The sequence below is a fragment of the Rhinatrema bivittatum genome, chromosome 4 (genome assembly GCF_901001135.1).
Source record: "Rhinatrema bivittatum chromosome 4, aRhiBiv1.1, whole genome shotgun sequence".
Classification (NCBI taxonomy): domain Eukaryota; kingdom Metazoa; phylum Chordata; class Amphibia; order Gymnophiona; family Rhinatrematidae; genus Rhinatrema; species Rhinatrema bivittatum.
Window position 1 is genome coordinate 324,155,094 of NC_042618.1, and position 25,635 is coordinate 324,180,728.

Consider the following 25,635-nt stretch of genomic DNA (forward strand, 5'->3'; position numbering starts at 1 on the left):
ACCGTACACACTTGCATGTAAATCACTTCTAGCTCACACTTTACGATACGATTGTGAGTTATGTTCCTTTTGCATTTGTAATTACGGGGTAGGATATGTGGCAAGGGCTTAATTTAAAGTGCAAAATGTAATCATAAAATTCAGCTAAATGCTTGGAAAGGTGGAAGGTCCCTCTTTAATAGCCACTCTTTTGCCTTGCTTTCCATTCAGTCTGCAGGATGGAATGGATGGCATGGGCAGAAAGACATGGGGGCACAACAGCAGGTCCTCATTATCATAAGTCTTCAAAAATTAAGATGACCAGAAAGCTCAGGACAGGCTGAACCAGTTCAGGATTTTTCCAGTTTCCCTAACAACAGAATAACTCTACAAATCCATTGATGCAAAGAGGTAAAAACAGGCCTGATTCAGCCAGTCCATGAAGAACCATCTGATTGTTGTTGTTTCTATCATTTTTACCCATTTTTGGGTGTTAAGGATTCGGCAGTCATGGCCTCACCATGGTGCCTGTGACCTATTCTTGGCAGATTACTGCATAAGAACATAAGAAATTGCCATGCTGGGTCAGGGTCAGACCAAGGGTCCATCAAGCCCAGCATCCTGTTTCCAACAGAGGCCAAACCAGGCCACAAGAACCTGGCAATTACCCAAACACTAAGAAGATCCCATGCTACTGATGCAATTAATAGCAGTGGCTATTCCCTAACTAAACTTGATTAATAGCCATTAATGGACTTCTCCTCCAAGAACTTATCCAAACCTTTTTTGAACCCAGCTACACTAACTGCACTAACCACATCCTCTGGCAACAAATTGCAGACTACAGCACCTGGTCTTCCCTAGCAGTCCCCTGTCCAGGTACTAGCTAGGCCTAACCCTGCTTAGCTACTAAGATCTAATAAGTTTGAGCTGTCCCAGGACAATACTGCTAAGTGCTACTGCTAGGTACAGCTGGTTAGCATGTTTAAAAACAACATGCCATTTTACAACCTGAAATGTTTTCACAATGTGGTGATATTAGGGATGTGACTTGGTTTATGTTTATTTTGAAGACCCCCACCTCCAGCAGCCTGGTGAATGGATGAAAAGAAGGGGCCATGTCTAGGATTTTTAGATTTGAAGTTGACACTAGCCCAAACAGCTTGGATCAGACACGAGCTATTTTGATAAAACTCCCCACAAAATTTAAGCTTAACCCTGCCTCTTTCCTCCCCTCCCGCCCACAAATGTATTCTCATTTCTGACCGACTTGACTGAACTGGTACAAAGGGAGCTTGAACCTGTGTTCACCTGATATATGTTTATTTTATGTAATTCTGATGAATATTAAGTTTATGTTGTTTTTGTTATATTGTGATTGTCATATTGTTATTGGCTCTTTTGGTCTTGATATGCATTTGGTTTGTCCTTTTTTTGTGTTCTAGATTTATAAGGTTTTATTATCTTGCATTTTACTATTTTTGTTATGTAATTCTTTCAATGGCTTTTATGTTTTCTTTTGCACTTTATGTGATGACTCTTTGGGATCATTATGATAGGGCCCCAGACTTGAACCCTTGAGCTAGGATAGGAAAGGTAGTGTAAAGATGGGTGCAGCTTTCAGAACAGCTCTTCTACTGAGATTGCTAGAATGGCCAGTCCCCTGCTGCTATAAAAGCAGCCTACAGCACAGCACAGTGTGGCATTTTGGTTCAATGTTAGAGAGAGTAGGAGTGTTATTTATAAGTTTGTTCCCCTGCTTGGGTAAAACAGAGTTGCTTACCTGTAACAGGTGTTCTCCTAGGACAGAAGGATGTTAGTCCTCACATATGGGTGACATCATCAGATGGAGCCCGGCACGGAAAACTTCTGTCAAAGTTTCTAGAACTTTGGCTAGAACACTGAGCATGCCCAGCATGCCACTATCCACACAGCCATGTGGGGTCCCCCTTCAGTCTCATTTCAGAGAAGAACAAAAATAAAATAACAAACTTGAAAGAAACCCAACTCCGCAGGGTGGTGGGCGAGTTTCGTGAGAATAAACATCCTGCTGCCCTAGGAGAACACCTGTTACAGGTAAGCAACTCTGCTTTCTCCTAGGACAAGCAGGATGGTGTCCTAACATAGGGGTGAATACCTAGCTGCATGCTGCTTCCAAACGGAGCGAACCAACAGATACCAAACAGGTGCCAATGAGCACAATCACCTAGGTGCTGTTAGAAGAGAGGAAGACAGTCTGAACCTGAAAAAACAGAGCCCTAAGTGGAAGAGTTGGGTTTACATCCAAAAAAAAGTTACGGAGGACAGACTAGCCGAACTATCCTGGCGGCCGTCTCTGTCCAAGCAATAGTGAGCTGCAAACGTTTGGAGAGAAATCCACATTGCAGCTCTGCAGATCTCCACCACGGGAACTTCACACAAGTTAGCCACTGAAGTTGCCATGGACGGAGTGAGCCTCAATCCCACTTGCGCAAAGTAGAACGAGATGCAGTCTGCTAGCCAGGTAGACAGAGTGTGCTTGGCCACAGCAATTCCCATTCTGTTCTTATCGAATGGGATGAAGAGTTGAGTGGACTATGACCTGCTATTCTCTCCAGGTAAAATGCCAGGGCTCTCTTACAATCCAAAGAATGCAAGGCCCATTCGCCTGGATGCGAATAAGGTCTCAGGAAGAAGGTAGGCAGGACCACAGACTGGTTCAGATGGAAGTCTGTCGCAACCCTAGGCAAGAACTTAGGGTGAGTACGGAGAACCACCCTATCGTGAAAGAACTTCGTATAAGGTGGGTATGTCACCTATGTCTGAAGTTTGCTGATCTGACACGCTGAGGTGACTGCAATCAAGAAGATGTCTTTCCAGGTCAGATATTTCAGGTCAAAAGTGTGCATAGGCTCAAAAAGGTCCTTCATGAGATGAGCGAAGACCACATTAAGATCCCAGGACACAGGTGGAGGGCGCATAGGAGGCTCCAGCTGAAGCAGACCACGCGTGGACTGCCCAACCAGTGGTTGCATTGAGATGGGTAACTATTCACCCTGTGATGATATGCCCCAATGGCGCTGAGATGCACTCCGACCGAATTGGTTTTTAAACCAACTTCTGACAGGTGCAACAGATAGTCCAAGAGCTTTGCGGTGGAGCAGGTAAACAGATCTAGCCGATGCTGCTCACACCAGATGGTAAACCTCTTCCGCTTCAGGCTGTACAACTTTCTAGTCGAAAGCTTCCTGGAGGCAACCAAAACCTGGGAGACATCGACAGACAGAGACAGGAGCTGCAAAACTAGCCTTTCAACATCCAAGCCATCAGAGATAACGCCCTGAGGTTTGGATGATGCATCCTTCCCTGATCCTGCATGACTAGGGTCGGGGAGGTGCCCAGACTGATTGGGTTCCAGACCGAAAGGTCCTGTAGAAGTGGGAACCAAACCTGACGTGGCCAACAGGGGGCTATGAGGATCATGGTTCCCCCATCCTGCCGGAGCTTCAGGAGCGTCTTCAGCACCAATGGAAGCAGAGGATATGCATATAGAAGCCATCTATATGGCAAAGGCATCTGAGGCAGGTTTGCTGTCCTCCCAGTAGAGGGAGCAAAAGGTCTCCACCTGTCCCCGTCAGGTACACTGCTCGAAGTAACATGTTCTGAGAGCGGACCCAGGACCAAATCTGAAAAACCTCCTGGCAGAGGAGGAACGATCCCGTCCCTCCCTGTTTGTTGATGTACCACATCGCTACCTGATTGTTGGCCTGGATGAGGACCAATTTGGACACCAAGTGGTCTCGGAAGGCCCATAGGCTGTAACGGATCACTCAGAGCTCCAAGAAGTTGATCTGGTGCTGAGACTCCTAAGCTGACCACAGGCCCTGGGAGTGTGGAGCCCTTCCACATGGGCACCCCATCCCAACGTGGATGCATTGGTGATGAGGACAACTTGGAAGGAGGGTGACTGAAAAAGAAAGCCCTGCTCCAGATTGGTTAGGTCCTCCCACCAGGGCAAGGAAATCTGGAGTGGCGGAGTGACACATACATGCACATTGAGGTCCTGGGAGGCTTGCTGCCCCTGGGACTTAAGGGTCCACTGCACCCTGCGTATGTGTAAGTGGGCAAAGGGAGTAACATGGACTGTGGCTGCCATGTCGCCCAGGAGGCAGAGAATAAGACAGGCAATGTTCCATGGGCTCCGACACACCAAGCTCGCCAAGGTGCGCACTCGGTCACAAGGGAAATAGGCCTTGCACCAATGAAATCCAGGCGCAAGGCACCAATGAAATCCAGGCGCAGGGATGGAGTCAGATGGGTTTTCGGATAGTTGATAATGAACCCAAGAGACTCCATTTCCTGAATGGTTAAGCACAGAGACCGAAGTGCTCCCTGTTGAGAGTTGCTCTTGATGAGCCAGTTGTCTAAGTAAGGGAACAGGTGTGCTGCTACAGGTGTTAGGCACTTGATGATGACTGCCGCCGAGGTGAGGCCGAATGGCAGCACCCTGTACTGAAAATGCCTGGAGCCCAAGAGAAAGCAGAGATATCTGCGGTGATTGCAGGAGATCTCGATGTGAATGTACACACCCTTGAGATCGAGAAAGCAAAGCCAGTCTCCTCCCTGCAAGAGAGGGATCAGAGTACCAAGGGAAACCATCTTGAACTTCTCTTGTTTGAGAAAATGATTTAGAGCCCTTGGGTCCAGAATGGGAAGTAGTCCCCCGGTCCTCTTAGGGATCAGGAAAAATCGGAGTAAAACCCCGTCCCCTGTTGCCGCAGAGGAAGTGGCTTGACTGCCCTGGAATGAATGAGGGTGGAAAGCTCAGACAACAGGATCTCCTGATGGGTGGACTGACCCCAAGAGGGGCACGGGGGAGAGTCCCCGGGTGCACTCACGAAGTTTAAATGATACCCTCGGCAAATGATGGATAGGACTCACTGATTCAACATGACTGTTAAGCAGCGGTGGATCCGGTTCTGAGGGTATGGTGATTGGACTTATGATCCCTCTCTGTCAGTCAAAACCCCATAGCAGGGCTCGGCTGAGGCACTGGCTGAAGTCTGGGTGTCTGTGGCTGCTTGGAGCAGCCTCTAGAGGGCACCCGCTAAGAATGCCCGCGGGAGATCGGAGGATAAGATTTCCTCTAACGGTAAAAAGACTGTCTGGCCCCTTGCCTCACCGATCTTCTGGCTGAGGAGAGGGGATCCGAGGTGGTAGCAGAAAGATGCTGGAGGGTCTCATGATGATCCTTTAGCTGAGCCACAGCATCTCAGACTTTATCTCCAAAAGGTTTATCCCCTGTACAGGGGAGGTCCACAAGTTTCTTCTGTACTTTCAGCCGGAGATCCGAGGCTCTGAGCCAGCCATTCTGTGGGTTCCGATGTCCACTGTGGCCACTCAGGCTGTCGTCTCAAAAATGTCATACGTGGAGTGCATCTTGAGCTTACCACACTCAAAGCCCTGCTAGACCAGTGCTTCGATCGAATCCTGTTGCTGTTGAGGGAGGCGTTCTGTCAATTCTTGAACCTTTTTCCGAGTTTCAGGAATATTGGGCCATATATAACTGGTAGGAGGTGATAAGGGCTATTACCATTGCCTCCTGGAACATCTTCCTACCTAGCACGTCTCATTCCCTATGGTCCTAGCCTGGAGGCGTGGACACATGGGTTCGGGACCGCTTCGCCTTTCTGAGGGCGGATTCCACTACCACCAACTGGTGGGGGAGTTGGTGCCGTTCAAACCCAAGGGACTTCTGAACGAGGTAGACGGCGTCAGCCTTCCTGTTTACCAGAGACACGGAAACAGGATGCTCCCAAATACGCAGGAGCAACTCCTTGAAGATTTCATGCACAGGAACAGTTACCACCTCCTTCGGAACATCCACAAACTGGAGCACCACTGGCATGTGGTGTCTAGCATCCTCTTCCGTGAGGAGCTGAAATGGAATAGACTCCGCCATGGTGCGGACAAAACCAGCAGAGGTCAAGTCCTCTGGAGGAGACCGGCGCCATTCCTCTAGGGGTGACGGTTCCAAGACGACATCGGAGGAGGACTCAGAAGTATCGTTCCCCCATGGGTCATATGGGGCTTCCTCCTCACTGAGATCCCCGGGAGAGGTCAGCAGGGGACCCTTGCTAACTGCCCGTGGCCTGGGTCCTGGACATACTGGGGGCACCGAGGGCACCAACGACACCGAGGTCCCCGAAGAGCCTGGTGCCAGAGTTGGTGTGGCAGTCTAGGTGCTAGAGGCCCCAAGGGCCCTGGAAGAACTGAGCCTTCCTTCTTAGAGGAACCGGCAATAGGTATAGCCCCAGCGGGGGGAGGCAACAATGGCCACCGGGGGACCAAGGAACCCCTGGGCACCGGCTGCATAGGGAGGGTGCCAACTAATGCATCAAGGCATTCCAGCAGCGATGCTAGGATCGAGGGAGTGGGCAGAGGCCCCGACGGGGCCTGTGGCTCAATAGCCCTGAGGGCTCAGAGCACCACCAACTGAACACTACAATACAGCTCCTCCTCGTAGGCTGCCGAAGACAGGGAAGATGGAGGAGGAGCAGGAGCCACCGGATCGCCCTCGAAACGGGGATCAGTGCCCACCATCAGGGAAATCAGTGGGGAGCACCTCAGACTCCAGGGTTCGACAGAGGGCAAAGCCTGGTCTCCACAGGGCCGTTGTAGGGGCAGCACAGCCAATGCCAGTGCCATCCCGGAACCGAAGCCATGCCCAGATGGCAACCTGTGACAGTGCTTCCTCGATCTCCGGTGCTCGGCCCGATCTTTCCCCGGCACCAAGGAGGGCAAAGAATCTGACGTTCTGGAACGGGAGGACACCGACAGCAATCAATCTCTGGCACCCCTCTTCAGAGGGGGAGCTTGAGTGGGGATGGACACTGAGGGTTCGGTGTCCATGGGTTCTCCCCTTGACCTCGTGGTGTGGACCTGCTGGGAGCCAGTGTGGAGGGCCCAGACTTCTTGGGGCCAAAAAGTTTCTCCATTTTATCTAAATGCGCCCGATGACCCTTGGGAGTCATCTGGTCGCAAAAACGGAAACCCCGGACATCATGCGATGCCCCCAGGCAAAGAATACAGACCAATCGGATCAATCAAAAACGTGGTCCGCAGGCATTGGGTGCATTGCTGGAAACCGGAGGAGTCCATGCCTCGAGCCAATGAGCATACGGTGCAGGGTGGACATTGACGGCAAAAAAACCCCAGAACCGACCGCAAAGGTAAAAACTTACTGCGCCGCCCCACTGACTAAGAGGGAACCAGGGAAGGAGGGCCCCACGCGAAAATAGCAAAAAATTCACAAGGAAAACAATACGAAGAACTCTGAAGACAGAGCAGAGCTCCATCACTGCAAGGCAACTGCATTGCGGAAAGAAAGAGACTGAAGGGGGACCCCGTGTGGCTGTGCAAATAGTGGCATGCTGGGCATGCTCAGTGTGCCAAAGTTCTAGAAACTTTGACAAAAGTTTTCTGTGCCGGGCTCCATCTGATGATGTCACCATATGTGTGGACTACCATCCTGCTTGTCTTAAGAGAATGGATCCTACAGCCTGGGCCAATACCCTAATGGGAAGGGGACCAGTGTCTATCTTTGTGTTAGTTCTATATTTTGGTGGAAGACTTTCGGATGCTTTTACCCTTTTTGTGGTTTGCTAGGGGAACCCTAGTACCCCTCGCGGGAGGATTTCAGGGTATCCACCAGATAGGTTAGATCAGGGAGTAGGGAAGTCTCCAGTGCTGTCCAGCCCTACCAGAGGGGGCTGGCTCAGAGGTGACTCGATGCAGGAGGATTCCTGAGATTATTGCCATTTTTGTGAATTTTTTTTTAGTACCCAGGAGGAAATGTTTGGCCACCCTTCCTTCCTGAAGAGAGGATATCTGTAGAGAGATGCTGTTTCCCATGCTACTGGTCCTTTCCTAAGAAAAATCCCATTGAGACAACTGAAGAGGAGAACTGTGAGTAAGACCTAAAATTCTACTTTGAGGGAATAGCCACTGCTTATTACTGGCTTTAGTAGTATGAGATCTATTTAATGTTTGGGTACTTGCCAGGTACTTATAACCTGGATTGGCCTCGGTTGGAAACAGGATGCTGGGCTTGATTGACCTTTATGTTCTTAAGTATAAACAGTTAGGTGGAAAAGTGGCAGGCATCACAAGAAAATTTGCTGTGCAGCTCCTAACATTTTTAGCCAGGCAAATATGAGCTGGCTGAACCCATAAATCTGAACTTAAGAACATAAGAAATTGCCGTACTGGGTCAGACCAAGAGTCCATCAAGCCCAGCATCCTGTTTCCAACAGTGGCCAAACCAGTCTACAAGAACCTGACAAGTACCTAAACACTAAAAAGATCCCATGCTACTGATGCCAGTTGTAGCAGAGGCCATTCCCAAAGTCAACTTGATAGCAGTTAATGGACTTCTCCTCCAAGAACTTATCCAAACCTTTTTTAAACCCAGCTACACTAACTGCACTATCCACATCCTCTGGCAACAAATTCCAGAGTTTAATTGTGTGTTGAGTGAAAAAGAACTTTGTCTGATTAGTTTTAAATGTGCCACATGCTAACTTCATGTAGTGTCCCCTAGTCCTTCTATTATCCGAAAGAGTAAATAACCGATTCACATTTACCCATTCTAGACCTCTCATAATTCTAAACACCTCTATCATATCCCCCCTCAGCCCTCTCTTCTCCAAGCTGAAGAGTCCTAACCTCTTTAGTCTTTCCTCATAGGGGAGCTGTTCCATCCCCTTTATCATTTTGGTCACCCTTCTCTGTACCTTCTCCATTGCAACTACATCTTTTTTTAGATGCAGCGACCAGAATTGTACACAGTATTCAAGGTGCGGTGTCACCATGGAGCGATACAGAGGCATTATGACTTTTTCCATTTTATTCACCATTCCCTTCCTAATAAATCATAACATTGTTTGCTTTTTTGACTGCCGCAGCACAGCTGCTTATCCTAAGAATAAGCAGTGGATTTCTGAAACTCTCCCTTAATAATTATTTATGGACTTTTCCTACAGAAACTTTCCCAAACCTTTTTTAAACACAGATATACTAATAGCTTTCACCACATCCTCTGGCAATGAATTCCAGAGCTTAATTATGTGTCCAGTAAAAAAATATTTTGTTATTAGTTTTAAATATATTACCCGGTAATTTCATTATGTGTCCCCTGGTCTTTGTACTTTTTGAAAGAGTAAACTACTGATTAAACTTTACTCCTTCCATTCCATTCGTTATTTTATAGACCTCTATCTCCCCTCAGCCGTTTCTTCTCCAAGCTGAAGAGTCTTAACCTCTTTATCCTTTCTTAGAGGAATTGTTTCATCCCTTTTATCATCTTGGTCGACCTTCTCTATACCTTTTCAAGCCATCACAGCCAGGCTAACCTAAGCCAGGTATCAGGATTTCCTTCTGAATTGGGTTACAACCATCTCAGAAAAGCAAAGAAAAGCACACCTGTATTGATTAGAAATTGATATTTGTGATTGTTTTTGTTGCCCTTCTATGCCAGTTTTGTTCATGTCCTAATTGATAAATGACTATTATTTATCTCATGTTTGTTATTTGCCTTGGGCAGGAAGCTATATAAAATATGAAATGTACGTATGTATGATGTAGCAGCCTGATCCCAACTGGCAACTGTGCCAGAATTATGGCTAATTCACGCATCCCTACTCTGCCATGTGCAAACTGTTCTCAGTGATTAGGGCACAGAGGCTTGATGGCAGTTTTTATGATATGTGAAGGCAGGTCTTGGCAGTTACCATCAGCTTCTTCTTTATGACTTTCTTTTGGTCACCCTTATACTTGGTTCATTCAGGTCTAAGGGACTGAATGAAGATGAGCCTCCCATCAATAGCGAAATATGAGTTTTCAGCAACTCCCTTTGACTAAGTTTATGTCTGTGTCTGCAAAACCAATCCAAGGGATTGACTAAAAGGAAATAAACTGTAAATGCATGCTGACCTTCATGAGCTGTCCAGTGGAAACTGCAATCACAAATAGGACTTTAATGTCAATTAACTGTATCTGGAGATTTATATAAGTTTTGTACATATGCACGTGAATTTTCAAAGGAGTTACATGTCTAAATGTAACATTCTATCATAGCAATTTTCAAAAGCCATTTGCCCACGTTAAGTACGCTTAATGTGGGTAAAACCTACTGACAATTCAATGGCATATATTGTAGTGGTTTTCAAAAGCCCACTTACACAGATAAATTGCATTTACATGCAGGCGCCAACAGAAGCGGAAGGAGACCCACCCTGACCCCGCAACAAAAGAAAATCTTACAGGTGAATTTTCAAAGGAGTTGCGCACGTAAATGTAACATACTATACTATTAAAGCAATTTGCAAAAGCCATTTACGTGTGTAAAGTGCACCTAGAAGAGTAAATCCTCTGGACAATTCAATGGCATATACCGTAGCAATTTTCAAAAGCCCACTTACACGAGTAAAGTGAATTTACACGTGTAAAACCCCATTTTAAGCGTGTAAATGCTTTTAAAAATCAGTCCCAGTTTTTTAATCACTAGTAGTTCCTACCACAGTTAATGTGATATTGTCAGCCAGTAGAAGCAATTGAACCAGTATATCTGCTGAGGCCAAGAGCTCCACAGCAACAGTTGAGCAGTAATAATGTATACTGTTGGGAATATTAACCTGGAGAAGAAGAAAGAATGGCATGCCAAACAGTTTTGTTTTTAATGCTGTATTCACTTGGAGCCATATCTCAAGACACTTTATGGTATAAACAGGACAACTGCATCAGCCTGGAAACTGAAATCCTTCCTTGGGTAAGAGCAGTGGAAGAGCAATCCTGAGAGGCAGGTTTGTGCCATCTGCCATGAATAAAGTGGAAGGGCTTTAAAGTAAATTATACTCCATAAAAGGCAGTACATTACAAGCCATTTCTCACCTGATAAAGTTTTATGAGGTGCTTCCAGCATATAACAGAATGTTATTTAATGGGATTTGTTTAGTGAAATACAGATTGTTACGAGCCCACTGTGGCCTGCTGGCCAATCAGATTCACAGCAGGGAGAGCCCTTACCCCAGTGGTAGCTGTATTAAGACAGGAGGCTGATACCTTTGGAATATAAATAAGCACCAGAAAGGAAAGAAATATGGCCAAGTGTTATCTTCACTGCTGGCCAAATGGTTCAAAGCAGCAAGAGGACCCTGGGAAGAATCCTGCACATGCCAAAAATAAAAAAGCAAAACAGAGCTAATATCCAGACCTCTCTGGAACCTTGGTGCCTTCTGTTTCACCCCCAGGGGGCCTTTAACCATTGAGTGAAGTCAATTATCTTTCCATAATGCCTGCTGTATTGGATCTTAATGATAATATCCTAAAGCCCAGCTGTTGTTTCCAACTGAGAAAAGTAACTTTCAAAAGATTAGGTTTCTGTTTATCTGTCTAAATTTTTTATTTGTTTATCTGTTCAAATGGAGATTCATAGTGATTGTGGACACACAAATCATGTGCTTTGAAGAAGCAGTTCAAGTGCTATAGCATCAATATCATACATGTCAGTGAGACGATCTAACATTACAATATCAGGAAAGTCAAACCAAGGATTCCAGAGTTGGACTGAAAAGCAGCTAAGGATGAATGCTGAAATCTAAATTATCAGCAAATCTTCACCTTTCACCCCCAGTTCCTATCCCCATGTCCTTTGCAATTCAGTTGCTCGGATATTGTTTTTGACATAAAGAACTACTCCTCCTTTTTCTGTTCTCTCTGTCCTTCCTTAACAAATTATAGCCCGGGATGGCTGTATCACAATCATGAGAATCAGTGAACCATGACTCTGTAAGAGCAACAATGTCCAAGCCTGCCTCCACCATTTGGACTTGCAGGTCTGGGATTTTATTGCCTAAACTACAAGTATTTGTGGTCATAGCTTTCCTCCCTTGGTTTGCTGATCTTCCTAGTCACCTTTTCTGCTTTTTTGAACTGATTGATTTTATTTTCTCCTCCCACTTCCTGTATTGTTTGTGGGTGAGATGACAATTTCACTGGCCACCTCCTGCCATCCCCACTCTCTAGTTTAAATACCTGATAATATATGATCGGAATGTCTCACGTAGCATCCTCTTTCCTGCTACAGACAAATGTAGGCTATCCTTACCCATATAATCTTACTGCTCCAAACATAGCCCCACCCTCCAATGTATCTCAAAACCACTTTCTTCACCCAAGGTTTTGAGTCAGAAATTTAAACAATCTATATGGCATAACCTCAGGGCCAGTGCAAGGGTATTGGGTGCCCTAGGCGACCCTTGCGCTGCCACACCCCTCCCCCGCGGTCGCGCCCCCCTCCCCCTACCTGTTTCGGCGCCGACTGTGTGCTTCTCAGGGCGCCGAGCTGTAGGGGGTGCCGAAGAGCAGCCACGTGGTGCCACAAGTGGGGCCTATTCTGCTCGCAGCAAAGAGAAATAGAAACAGTCAGTGCTGAAACAGGTGGGGGGGGAGGCGCGACACAGTCTCTATTTCTGTTTGCCATGAGCGGGATAGGCCCCTCTTGCGGCACTACATGGCTGCTCATTGGCGCCCCCTGTGGCTCAGCGCCTTAGGCGACTGCTGAAGTTCGCCTAATGGACGCGCCGGCCCTGCATAGCCTTTCCTTTCCCATGAACAGTTAATACTTCAGAAAAGGCAATAGTCTTTGCCATGTGTCTAATCTTCTTCTCTAGATTTTGGCAATCTTTCTTTGATGCATGGACACTATTTCTGTCAAGGGCATTGGTCTCCAGCTGGATGATAACATTGATATCAGAATCCCTGCTTTCTTCTATCAATGCTTTGACTACCTGGTTTGCATTTCTACTAGCAAAGGATCCTGGAAGGCAGTTAACTGATGTGTCCCCATCAAAATGAGTTCCCAAATTCCCCATCAAAATGAGTTCCCAAATTGGTTTCTTGATGACCGAGTTACCCAGCAGAAGTTTTCTTTTATGACATTTGATAATCTTAAATGGTTTATGGGTGCATTGGAAGATTACTTCCCTTTCAGACATCACCTCATATTCTATTGCTGGGGCTTCTTCATTTTCCAATGCAGAAAAGGCATTATATAAGGGTAAAACAGTGGGTAGAGTGAGTGTTTCCTCATAAAAGGCCTTATTCTGCCAGAGCCTACTCTAATCCAAGTATTCCTGGGTTTCTGAATCCTCTGTGTCTGACTTCTCTGTGGGAGGAAAGGGTGGATATGCAGGATGCTACTATTGCGTCCGGCTTCGACGGCTTCACCCCGCCTACCTCTCTCTACTTTTGGCTCCTCCTGCTCACCTTGGACTGATGGCTGCCACGGCGTCTGCTTGCCGTTCTCTCCGGCTTACCCGGAGCGGCTTTGGTGCTGCCTCCTGCCATTCTCCTTCAAGGTACCTCTAGGGCGTGTGCGCACGCCGCCCTCATCTTTAACTCTACATTGGCGCGAACCTCAGGGGCGTCCCCCTGTTCTGACATCACGACTTCCGGGTATATCTGCCTACAGCATTTGCTAGCTCATTGAGTTAGCAACAGGATTCGTATGGATAGGATTTGCTCTCTGTTCCTAAGCTACTCTGTCACTCCAGTGTTATCTGGAACTCTTACTACCCTTCGGGGTCTCTAACGGGGTACCCGCTCCTCGGGGGCCTCTTTGCTTCTTTCAGGTGCTATCAGGAAACTGGTACTCGCTCCTCGAGGGCCCATGTTCCCTGTGTCACTGCCTGCAACCTCTACCCTGGAAGAACTAACACAGTTACCATCAGTGCGTACAGACACCATCTCTCTCCACAGTACTGCTTCACTGGAATCAGGCCCTCCTCGAGGGCCTGCTCTCTGCTTTGGTGCCAGACCTCTCGTCTAGTGGAATCTCTGTTACTACTAAGTGAGTACAACGCTACCGAGTCTCTCTGCTCTAAGGGACCAGGTACTCGCTCCTCGAGGGCCTGCTCTCCCTGTCTCAGAGCTTCTCCTATTTCTACATTAGGACTCTGAATGTTAATCTTATTGTGTGCTCATAACTCTCAGTCTCTCCACTACAGCATTGCTACAGAGGACCCGTTTCCAGCGTTCTGTGGGAGACGCGCCCAGCCAGGCTCTACAACCACTACTCACTACTGCCACCTCTGGTGGTTCCATAAACTGTTTAATAAAAGATTCAAATCTGTGTTTGTCTGTCCGGAATTTAGCCTGACACTGTGGTCCCTCACGGGACTGCCCCCCGTGGGCGTGGTCAACTGCCACAGTGTCCAAGGATCCACCCAAACACCAATAACCCTAACATTAAAGTCCTGAGGACTAACATCCTGCTGTCCTAGGAGAACACCTGTTACAGGTTAGCAACTGTGCTTTCTCCTAGGACAAGCAGGATGGTAGCCCTCACATGTGGGTGATTATAGAGCTCCAGACTCCCCCATTCGACCAGAGAGACCCACAGTAGCCGAGCAAGGTGCCAACAGGCACAATGTAGCTGTGGCACTGTGGGGAAAAACAGGGGACGGTCTGGTCCCACAGAGAGAACGATAAGAGACAATTAGGTTCAGGACTGGAATAAATTGCGCAGGACAGACTGGCCAAAAGCACTGTCCTGACGACTATCCCTGTCAAGGCAGTAGTGAGCAGCAAGCATGTGGAGAGAACTCCAAGTCGCAGCTCTACAAATTTCAGCGACAGGGACTGCACGCAGATGGGCCACTGATGCTGCCATAGCCCGCACTGAGAGAGCTTTCACCCTGCCAGCCAGCTGAAGGCCTGCCTGCTCATAGCAGAAGGCAATGCAATCTACTAGCCAGTTGGACAAGGTTTGCTTCCCCACCGCTGCTCCCAGTCTATTGGGGTCAAATGACACAAAGAGCTGGGAGGACTGCCTATGGGTCGCTGTATGATCCAGATAGAACGCAAGCACCCGCTTGCAATCCAGGGTGTGAAGAGCATGTTCCCCCTGGTGGGAATGATGTCTTAAAAAAAAGGTGGGAAGGATGATGGACTGGTTGATGTGGAAAGCAGTCACCACCTTAGGTAGAAATTTGGAATGCGTATGCAGCACCACACGATCATGGAAGAACTTCGTGTAGGGAGCGTACATAACCAGGGCCTGGATCTCACTAACCCTGCGAGTGGAAGTGATCGCCACCAAGAATATGACTTTCGAGGTGAGGAACTTCAGGTCACAGGATTTAAGAGGCTCGAATGGATGCCGCATTAGCCTTGCCAGGACCACGTTAAGATCCCATGGGGTAGTTGGAGGCCAAAGCGGGGGCTTCAACTGAACGAGGCCCCGCATAAAGTGTCCAACAAGAGGCTGGACCAAAATGGGCGCATCAGCGACACCCTGGTTGTAGGTGCTGAGTGTACTGAGGTACACATGGACTGAGCTGGCTTGGAGGCCAGACTCGGACAAATGCCAGTGCTAGTCCAGCAGGCGGGGGAGCGGACAGGAGAAAGGGTCCAGTCTGTGACCACCGCACCAGATGGAGAAACGCTTCCACTTCGAGTTGTAAGACTTACGGGTGGAAGGTTTCTGAGACTTAATCAAGACCTTGGACATACCCTCCGAGAGTTGCAAAGACTGAAGTATCATGCGCTCAACATCCACACTGTGAGGGCCAGGGCCTGGAGGTTCGGGTGGCGCAGGTTGCCCTGGTTCTGCGATAGGTCGGGAGTTGTCCTCAGCAGGACAGGTACGCTCACTGACAGGACTTGGAGAAGAGGGAACCACACCTGCCTTGGCCAGGAGGGTGCCACTAGGATCATGGTCCCCCCCGTTCTCTTGCAGTTTCATCAGAGTTCTCGAGATGAGCGGGATAGGGGGGTAAGCGTACAGGAGACCCTGTCCCCAGTGAAGGGAGAAGGCATCGCAGGCTGGATGGCCCTTCTCCGGAATCAGGGAGCAGAATCTGCTCACCTTGTGATTGTGGGGAGAAGCGAACAAGTCCATGTCCAGCATAAGCCAGCGGTGGAACAAGTCTACCACCACCACAGGGTTCTGGGACCACTCGTGTGGCTGGAAGGACCGACTGAGGCAGTCCGCCAGTGTGTTTAGGTGACCCGGCAGGTAGGTGGCCGTCGGTACATCCCTCTGGAAAGGGCCCAATCCTAAACCTGCATTGCCTCCTGGCAGAAAACGAACGAGCCCGTGCTGCCCTGCTTGTTGATGTACCACATCGCCACTTGGTTGTCCGTTCTGATGAGGATAACATTGGAGGACAGCCTGCCCTGGAAGTCACACAAGGCGTACCGGATCAAACGAAGCTCCAGAAGGTTTATATGGCAGTGAGCCTCGTCAACAGTCCAGAGGCCCTGAGAGTGCAGGCCGACAGTGTGGGCCCCCCACCCTTGAGGAAAGGCATCAGTGTTGAGGGTCATCTGAGGCGGCACGGGTTGAATAGGAAGCTCGCTCTCCAGATTGGGGAGGGCTTCCCACCAGGTCAGGGAGGAGCGGAGGGGGGTTCATGACCGTAACTGGAGCCTCCAGATCCTGGGATGCTTGCCACCACTGGGATCGCAAGGCTAACTGAGGGCTCCTCATGTGGAGGCGTACAAAGGGGGTTACATGGACGGAGGCCGCCACGGCCCAGCAGGTGGAGCAGTAGGCAAGCTGCCACCCTCTTCCTTTTGAGAACGAGGTTAGCCAGCGAAGAGAGGGCAACCGCCCAGTCCTTGGACAGGAAGGCCTTTGCCTGTGCTGTATCCAACCTGGTGTCAATGAAGTCTAGCTGTGGAGTCGGACAGATTATGCGACTTGGGAAAGTTGGTGACAAATCCCAACGTCTGCAAGGTCTGAACCGTCAGGGCCAGTGTTTGCAAAGCCCCAGAGCGGGAATTGCTCTGGATTAGCCAATGGTATGGAAATACATGGACCGAGTGACGCCTGAGGTAGGCAGCCACCAGCACCAAGCATTTGGTGAAGACACGTGGGGCTGATGCCAGCCCAAAGGGCAGCACTTTGTACTGAAAATGTGCCTTCCCCACCAGACAGTGGAGGTACTTTCTGTGGTTGGAGACAATTGCAATATGGGCGTAAGCCTCCTTTAATTCGAGGGAGTAAAGCCAGTCTCCTTTTCGGAGGACTGGGATCAGCGTGCCCAAAGAGACCATTTTGAACCGTGTAGAGACGGTGACTGGTGTCAATGCTTCCTGGACTTCGGGCGCTCAGCCCGTTATTTCCCCGGTGCAGAGGATGACGATGACCCTGAGGTCTGCGGGAGGGGAGAGACGACTGAGGATCGATCTCCCTCTCCCTGATCCTTAGGGGTACTGGATAGAGGGACCACCAGGGGAAGGGACAGAGACTATTCCCCATGGTCCTTGGGTGTCGAGGACACCAAAGCCGGCGTGGAAGGTTTTGGAGACCCAAAAAGCTTCTCCATTTTATCCAGGCATTCTCGACGCCCTTTGGGTGTCATTTGGTCACACAAACAACACCCTCAGATGTCATGCAAGGCCCTCAGGCAGAGGATACATACCTTGTGCAGATCCGTGATGGGCATGGTTCGCAGGCACTGGGGGCACCATTGAAAACGAGGCCGGCACGTGGTCGATGACAGATGGGCACCATGGTGCAAGAGTTGGGAATCGACCGCAAAGAACGTGTAAGGCTGCCGATTTTGGGCAGCCTGCGCGCGCCGAGCCGCGCAGCCTGCCTCCGTTCCCTCCGAGGCCGCTCCGAAATCGGAGCGGCCTCGGAGGGAACTTTCTTTTGCCCTCCCCTCACCTTCCCCTACCTAACGCACCCCCCCGGCCCTATCTAAACCCCCCCCTACTTTTATCCATGGATTTACGCCTACCGGAGGCAGACGTAAATCCGCGCGCGCCACGACCCGACCCGGGGGCTGTTCCGGAGGGCGCGGCCACGCCCCCGGAACGCCCCCGGGCCGGTGCCACGCCCCCAGGCCTGCCCCCCGAACGCCGCGTCACGCCCCGAAACCCCGCGTCATTTGGCGACGCCCCTGACACGCCCCTTTTTAAAAGCCCCGGGACTTACGCGCATCCCGGGGCTCTGCGCGCGCCGGCGGCCTATGCAAAATAGGCGTGCCGGCGCGCGAGGGCCCTGCTCGCGTAAATCCGGCCGGATTTACGCGGGCAGGGCATTTAAAATCTGCCCGTCAGTGTGCACACTAAGCTTTAGGCCCCTTAGCCTGCATTCAGGTTTCTGCAACTGTACACTGCAACTGTACACTGGATGATTATCACCCAATTCTAAGGAATTAGAATTGGGTGATAATCATCCCACAATACACTGCATCTGAAGGGCTGCTCTGGATTATTTTGCATAGTTTGGTGATTCATTTGAATTATGACATCCAAGAAGAGAGTATTAGCTCTAGAAAGCTAGTCAAGAAATGTATTGTTAGTCCAATAAATAGGTATTTTATATATATATATATATATATATATATATATATAAACATTTTTTGTTTGTTTTTATTTGTTAACCTTTATTTATCTGGATAATTTTGTCAATATATTTGCAGCAATGTACTTGAAACTCTAAGCTGCATCCTGTTAATCAACTTGTAATCAGGATTCTATCCCTAGATTTCAATGCATTTGAGGGTGAGCCTTGATGGAAATACAATCTGCTTTCAAGCAGTTAGCTGTGCTTGTTAACAAGTGGCACGACTGAGTGCTACGTACCATTTTTTTTACTTTCTTTCCCCCCCCCCCCATATTGTTTTATCCTCTGTTATTCAGTTCTAACTGGAACCACCCAAGTCCCACCATGACCATTACTGCACTACCCAGCTGGAGATCTGCCATTCCTGTAGCCATCTTGCATCAGACAGAACAGATAACTGCACCATGAAGCTATGATTTCTGACCTGTGAGTTTATCTCGGTATTTCCTCACCCATTCCCAGACACCACAATGCCCTCCTGTTGAGAGCACAGGATATAAGACCCATTTTGGCTAGCAGGTGTCTTTACAAGAGCAGAGTTTTCCTCCATTTGGGGTGCTGCCGGACAACAGTCTGCAAAAGGTTTGGTGCCGATATAGCACTTTTTCATGCTGGCCTTGAGGACAGCCTTGAATCTTTTTATCTGCCCTCCTTCTTGAGCATACTCCATGACTACAGTGGGAGACAAAAGCTTCCTTGGAGAGTCAGATATTTGGACAATGTGGCTGACCCAGTAGAGCCAAGCTCACAGGAAGAGATTTACAGAGATGGCTCTCTCCTCCATTATTTTTTTTTTTTTAATTATGTAGTGCAATGCTTAGCTCCATGCTGACTGCAGGTACTGTCCACGTAAGATACATGGCATGCCGTATGCATATGCAATAGTAGGTTTTAGGCTGGATTAGCAGGAATTCCTTTTTAAATATAAAAAAAATACATGAGGGGTAAAGCAGTGACATCAAAGCATTATCAGTATAGCATTTCTAGCTGAGTAGAGAATGACAGGAGAGACAGAGATCAGCTTGGGAACAGATTCCCTTGAGACCCTCTGTGAGATACTGTCTCTAACAGACCAAAACTGACTGCAGCTCCTCTTTTCTCTCCATGTTGTTTAATGCCAAAATCAGGATCAAGGTTTTCTTCTCTGTGCTCAGAAAGCCTTCACAACACGTCTGCTTTTTGTTTGAAAGGTGTTCTTGTGAAAATTTTGGCCCACAAGCAGAATACTGATCAAGAAACTCCACACAAAACTAATGGAGCCTACTTTCCAGGATGCCTGCATGTATATGTGGGTAAAATATAAAAAGAAAACCTTTCCTTGGACTCCCTAACATGAATGGAATATCTAGTGTGGCTATGACACTAAACCAAAATGGTCAATATATAGAAGCAGGCTGTCTGGGTAAATTACATGGTTAAACTTAAACCAGGGTAATTTAAATTGTATATTCAGCAGCGCCGCCATGCCGCTGAACATACCCAGACAAACTCAAAATTATCTGCTGTATCACACATCCAAAATTAGGCCACCCAAAATGCCCCCGATTTGTCCAGGTAAGTTTTATCTATTTAAATAATTACTAGGATAAATTGGACTTGGTCAACGCAGCGGGATTTTGAAATCCCACGGTGTGTCTGGCTCCATCCCAAACTTACAGGGTCATTAATAAAAATGCGATAGGGCCTCTTACGCCCGCGATAACTATATAACGCATGCGTTATTTATCGCAGCATGTGCTGCAAATGGAAATTTGCAAAATGTATTCAGGTGGGCGGATTTTGGGAGGAGTAAATGAAAATGAGGTGTGGTAATGCTGCATGCGATAGCACAACGCATGCGTTATACATGCTATTGTGAGCAATAATGCCCGAAACAAAATTTTTCGAAGGAGAGGGGAGAGGGAGAGGGGAGTGGAGAGAGAAAAAGAGAGCCTCTGGGGTGGCACGCATATTAGTCAACTATTTATACCAGCGTAGGAGGGTCAGCTAGTAACTTGAGGTGAGGTTTTGGCGGTGGTCTAGGGTTTGGGGGCAGTTTTACATGCACAGCAGAGGTACAAACAGCACAGTACACATCAGTGAAGATCTGATGTGATTTGGAGTAGGAAAGGTACACAAAGATGAGATTTGTGCAATGTACTCTTGCCCTAGCTTGACTGCAGCTAGGCAGAGATTGCATCAAATTAGGTCAAGAGTACAATGTACTTTCCTCACTCCAAATCACATCAAATCTTCACTGATGTGAACTGTGCTATTCCTACCTATGATTGTGCATGTAAAACTGCCCCAAATCCTAGACCACTACCAAAACCTCACCTCCAGTTAGTAGCTGACCCTCCAACAGTGATATAAATAATTTACTTGTATGAGAGCCTTATAAAGAATCTCTCTCTCTTTCTCTCTCTCTCTCTAGGAGTAGCCTCAAATGTGATAAAACCCATCCCTTGATCAGTAATGATATCACAGAACATTTGAAGTAAAAAAAAAGAAAAAACCCCGCCCCTATTAAAATGAGCTGCTTTGCATGCAGAACATTTTCTAATGCATACAAAGCAACTCATGCCTACCTAATTATATGCAAATGAAATAACACAGCTTGCCAAAAATAATGCAAGTTGCATTATTTTCTGAAAAGTTAGTTACAACTCAGGAGTTATAGTTAACTCCTGAGTTAACTATATCAGGATATTAAACGTATTATATCAGGACTATTAAATGTAACTATATCAGGATATTAAACGTGCATGCCAAGGCTTCTGTGCTGCAAATTAAACAGTCAACAGCAACTCAAAATAACGCCCCTTTCCATCATCACAAATCCCCCCACCCATCCCCCTGCCTCCTGTTGAGGCAGCCCAGCCAGGGAAAAAGTAAAAAAAAAATATAAAAAAAGAATAATCATTGCATAGTGATGCTCCACCCCTACTCAAACCCCTCCACTTTAAACCAAAGTCAAGCATCAATCCAACACCCCTCTCCACCTAGTAGAATCACCCTCCACCCCCCTTACATACACCATACTCCCTGGTGGTCTAGTGGACCCCCCCTTCCCTTTAAAAATCACCCTGGTAGTCCAGTGGGGACCTGGAATCTAGGGGATGTTCAGGCCCTCACTGGACCTCCAGAGTGATTTTTAAAGGTAAAAGGGAGTCCAGTATGAGGAGGGTCCAGTAAACCACCAGGAAGTATATTATATGTAGGATGGAGGGGTCTACTAGACCACCATAGAGTATGGTAGATGTAAGAGGAGATCCAGGGGTGGAGAAAGCTGTTATTGGGGGGGGGACGGGGGTTCCTGGGGATATTGATTTTGGTTAAATGGAAGGAGTTTAGGTAGAGGGGTAGGGCATTGCAATGTGACTATTTCTATTTATTTTTTCCCCAGCTGGTTCACCTTGACAGACGGCAGGGGTCTGCTAGGAGCCCTGGGTGGGGGCCATGCATTTTTGGCTCTGCATGGCCCTTTTAGAAGATCACAGCCCTGGGCAAAGTGGGCCGCCACTGCATGATTTTTCCTGTGTCCTGGGATATTTTTTCTAGCAGAATATTTTCCCAAGAAAAAATATTGCAGGGAAGACGCAGCCATGGTAGGGACAATATTGCGGGAATGCCCCCCTTGGCGATGTTTCACTGCAGGCCACGGTATTTGTACCCTCCCATGGTAAAATACCTCAGTATAGTAAATGAACCCCTTAAGCTGGACAAACTGTATCAATATGGACCTCAAAAGTTATATGCGGTTAGACATGTCTCCTTAAGTTCTTTCTAAAGCAGGTAAACATTTATGTAGCTGGCCATGACTGATACAATTCTGTACATTTTCATTCCTGCATTTTTTTTTTTTAAAACAGTTTATCATAAAGAAAAATCCTTTCAAATTCAGTATGAAGAAGTCCATGAGGTCAAGAGCAAAATTACTGACTCTTAAACATGGCAATAGCTTCAAAGGATTATTATTTCAAAAAGTATAAGGGTAATATTGACTCCAAAAGTCACAGCTTCCTCCTGAGGGAGTTCAATATTTTACCAATATTGAGTGAAAGCTGCAGTCTGTATTTCTTTATGATTCTGTCCTAGAACAATTAAGTTCTGGGTATTTATAGGTCTCAAAGAACATCTATGAAATGCAATGCATTTTTCATTCACTGAGGAACGTCTGGCACACTGCCTGGTATTAGGGCTTACACTGTATGGGACAGTTTAGAAAAACAATTCAATGGTTTTAGAGCTAGATGAGTATAAAAGATATAGTAAAATATTCAGTTTTTCTTAAAAGTTATTATTTTATCTTGCTAAAAAAAACAAAACTCTTGGCATTTAAATCCTTTTAATACCTTCTGATGTTCTCAAAATGTTGTCTTTTTTCTAGTGTTGGTGGTGGTGTAATAGGGGAGTTTAGAAATAAGGGTTTCAATATTTTATTAAATATTTACAAATGTGTGTGACCTGCCCTGGGTTCACTAGAAAGCAATTTTTGTTAAGATGTAGATTTTCCATCAGAGGTGGGTCATGCAAAGTTCACTGAAGTGAGTCTTATTTCTATATAAATGGCAGAAGACATTTTATGTGGACAAGTGCAAAGAAAATAATCCTAACTATGGGCGTAATTTTCAAGTCAGTTACATGCATAAATGCTGGTTTTATTTGTGTAAATAGCTGTACCAAAATTGACTTCAGCTCAGTACATGTAAAATTAAGTGCATAATCCGGTTTTGAATGTATTTTTACATGCACTAAGGAGAGGTATTCCAGGAGATGGAATTGCAACTTACATACATATACTTTTTTATTTTTAAAAGTATGCTGCACAAGTTAGGCCCTACTTGAAGCAGGTATAACTTTGTGCAAGATCATTTGTGTGCATATTTGGCCAATTGCGCAAGGATTTTCAAAGCAAACTTATTCAAGTCAATTTGCTTTAAACATACTCAGTAAAGTCTATATGTGGAATGTATGAAGAAAGGCTAAACAGGTTAAGCTTTTCAACTTGGAAAAGAGATGACCACAAGGATATGAAATAGGAAGTTGTTGGAGGGAGGTTCTGGAGGCTGAATTTAGGCTCTTAGCCAGGAAACTGAAATCCAGAATCTCCAAGGCTGCATTCTCAGAAAGGCTTTACCATTCCACACGCAGGACCCCAGAGGCAGACCGAGCTCCAGAGTTTCAATGCGTGGATAAGACAATGGTGCAGGGAAGAGGGTTTTAGGTTTATTAGGAACTGGGGAATATTCTGGGGAAGGGGAAGCCTATTTTGACACCACCTTAACCAGAGTCAAATCAGATTTCTGGCATTAACCTTTAAAAAGAAGATAGAGAAGCTTTTAAACTAGATGTTGGAGGAAAGTCGACAGTCACTCAGAAGTGCACGGTTTGGAATGATGCATTTTTGAAGGATATTAACTAAACAGGGAAGTTAGGACATCCCAATGGAAAGGATGCAATAAATGCTAAAGTAGCCCAGGTGCACGTAAAGAGCAAACAGAGTAAAAAGATTCCAAATTACCCTTGTCAACTGATAAGCAGGTGAATACAAACAAAAACATACTCTGAAATGTCTGTATGCAAATGCTAGAAGATGCTAGGTGCCCCCCGCAGCAGGGTTCCTCAGTGGCTGAACACAGTCCTGCTCTAGCCTTTGCATTGAAGGCTGCATAATGCAGCAAGGCTAGCTCCATAAACCCCTCTGCCCTCACAGTCTTCTTGGGGCCTCACCCTCGAGTCACCTCGGCTCCTTGCTTTGTCCCACCTTGCGTTTTTATCTTGCCTTGCCTGTGTGTGTGTGTGTGTATTTCCTGCCTTGTTCTTGTGCTTTTTGCCTTTGCTCCCTGTGTAGCCTGCTAAGAGATTTTCTTGCCTTACCTGTTATGATCTCTGCCTGCTTCGACTCCTGCCTGCACTCTTGACTCTGCTTGTGCACTGCCTGCCCTGACCACAGCCTCCCTTGTCCCTGCCGGAGAGATTCTGCCGGCCAAGAGAATCTGTGGACTCAACAAGGAGGAGATGGCCGGCCAGGCAGAAGACCCTGCCCTGCTCTGCCATAGAGCCTTGTCCTGCTCCTGTTGGGGGAATCCCTAGCACCCGCCCTGCCCAGCCCTGACAATTTGCTAACAGTGACACCGTGTTGAAGCTCACAGCTCCCTTCCCCACGCCCACCTCCGACTCTCATATGTTATCTGTACCTGCTTGCTTGCTGTCCACTTCCCTCTGTATTGCAGAGGAGAATCAGGATCTTCCCAAGGCCTCCGTGGGGCAGGAACTCAGATGACAAAGCGCCCATCGGGGGCAGCCTTTGCCCTTCAGGTTCAGAAGAATAAGGGGAAGATGGAAGACTCTGAGGGTAACCTTAGGAGAAAAACACAAGAAAGCAAAAAGAAGAATGAGGTCTAAGCATAATTCCTGTTTGGGATTAATATTTTATGCCTGGGCCTAGCGTTAACATGTCATGAGTGCATGTTTATTTTATTTAAAACATTTCTATGCCACATTATCTAAAACTTGAAACAACTTACAAATAAAAACATACACAAAACATACAATTACGCTACATAAAATCTACATACTATTTTCCATAACCGCAAAACTGCAGAAATATCAAAGCACTTATCTTAACCTGAACAACAATTTCGCCAATTGATTTCACTGGAATGAGAAGTGCTTGACTAAATAGATCAGTTTTCAGGTTCTTCTTGAAAGTTTTAAAACAAGCCTCTTTACGCAGGGTATCTGGGAGCCAGTTCCATAAACTTAGAACCAGACACAGCAAACATTTGTCCCCTGGATTCCGTGAGTCTCGCTGCACAAGCAGATGGAACATCAAGCAAACACTGCTCTGATGCTTCATGAGGTCCATATTCAGCTGCTATGTGGCTCTGCTAGTTAGCCAGATAAGTTTATCCCTAAAAGATAAGGAACTGGTACGATATGTGATAAATATTATGACAATGTAAGAAATAATCACATATATAAATGAGTTAATCAAAGTGTTAAACCCTCATTTTTAGGACGTTGTACACTTACGCTGCATAAGCGTCTTAACGTTCAAATACCCCATGATTAAAATATACTGAGCAAACTCTATAAACAACGAGTGTTTTGAACGTTAAGACGCTTAAGCAGCGCAAGTGTACAACGTGCTCAAAAATGATTAACTCATGTATATATGTGATTATTTCTTACATTGTCATAAGATAAGTTTATCCGGCTAACTTTAGGACAGGTCTGCTGCATGACCACAGTTAACTGGATAAGATATCTGG

At 46.9% G+C, this 25,635-nt stretch overlaps 1 protein-coding gene across 1 annotated transcript in view; it reads right to left on the reverse strand.

The window, feature by feature from the left end:
- The window catches only part of USP43 (ubiquitin specific peptidase 43), a 629,533-nt gene that overhangs the window by 147,221 nt on the left and 456,677 nt on the right, over window positions 1–25,635 (reverse strand). Inside the window, exon 7 of the mRNA XM_029600319.1 lies at window positions 24,559–24,721. Coding sequence (XP_029456179.1) covers window positions 24,559–24,721 — 163 coding nt within the window. The remainder of the gene's footprint in view (window positions 1–24,558; window positions 24,722–25,635) is intronic.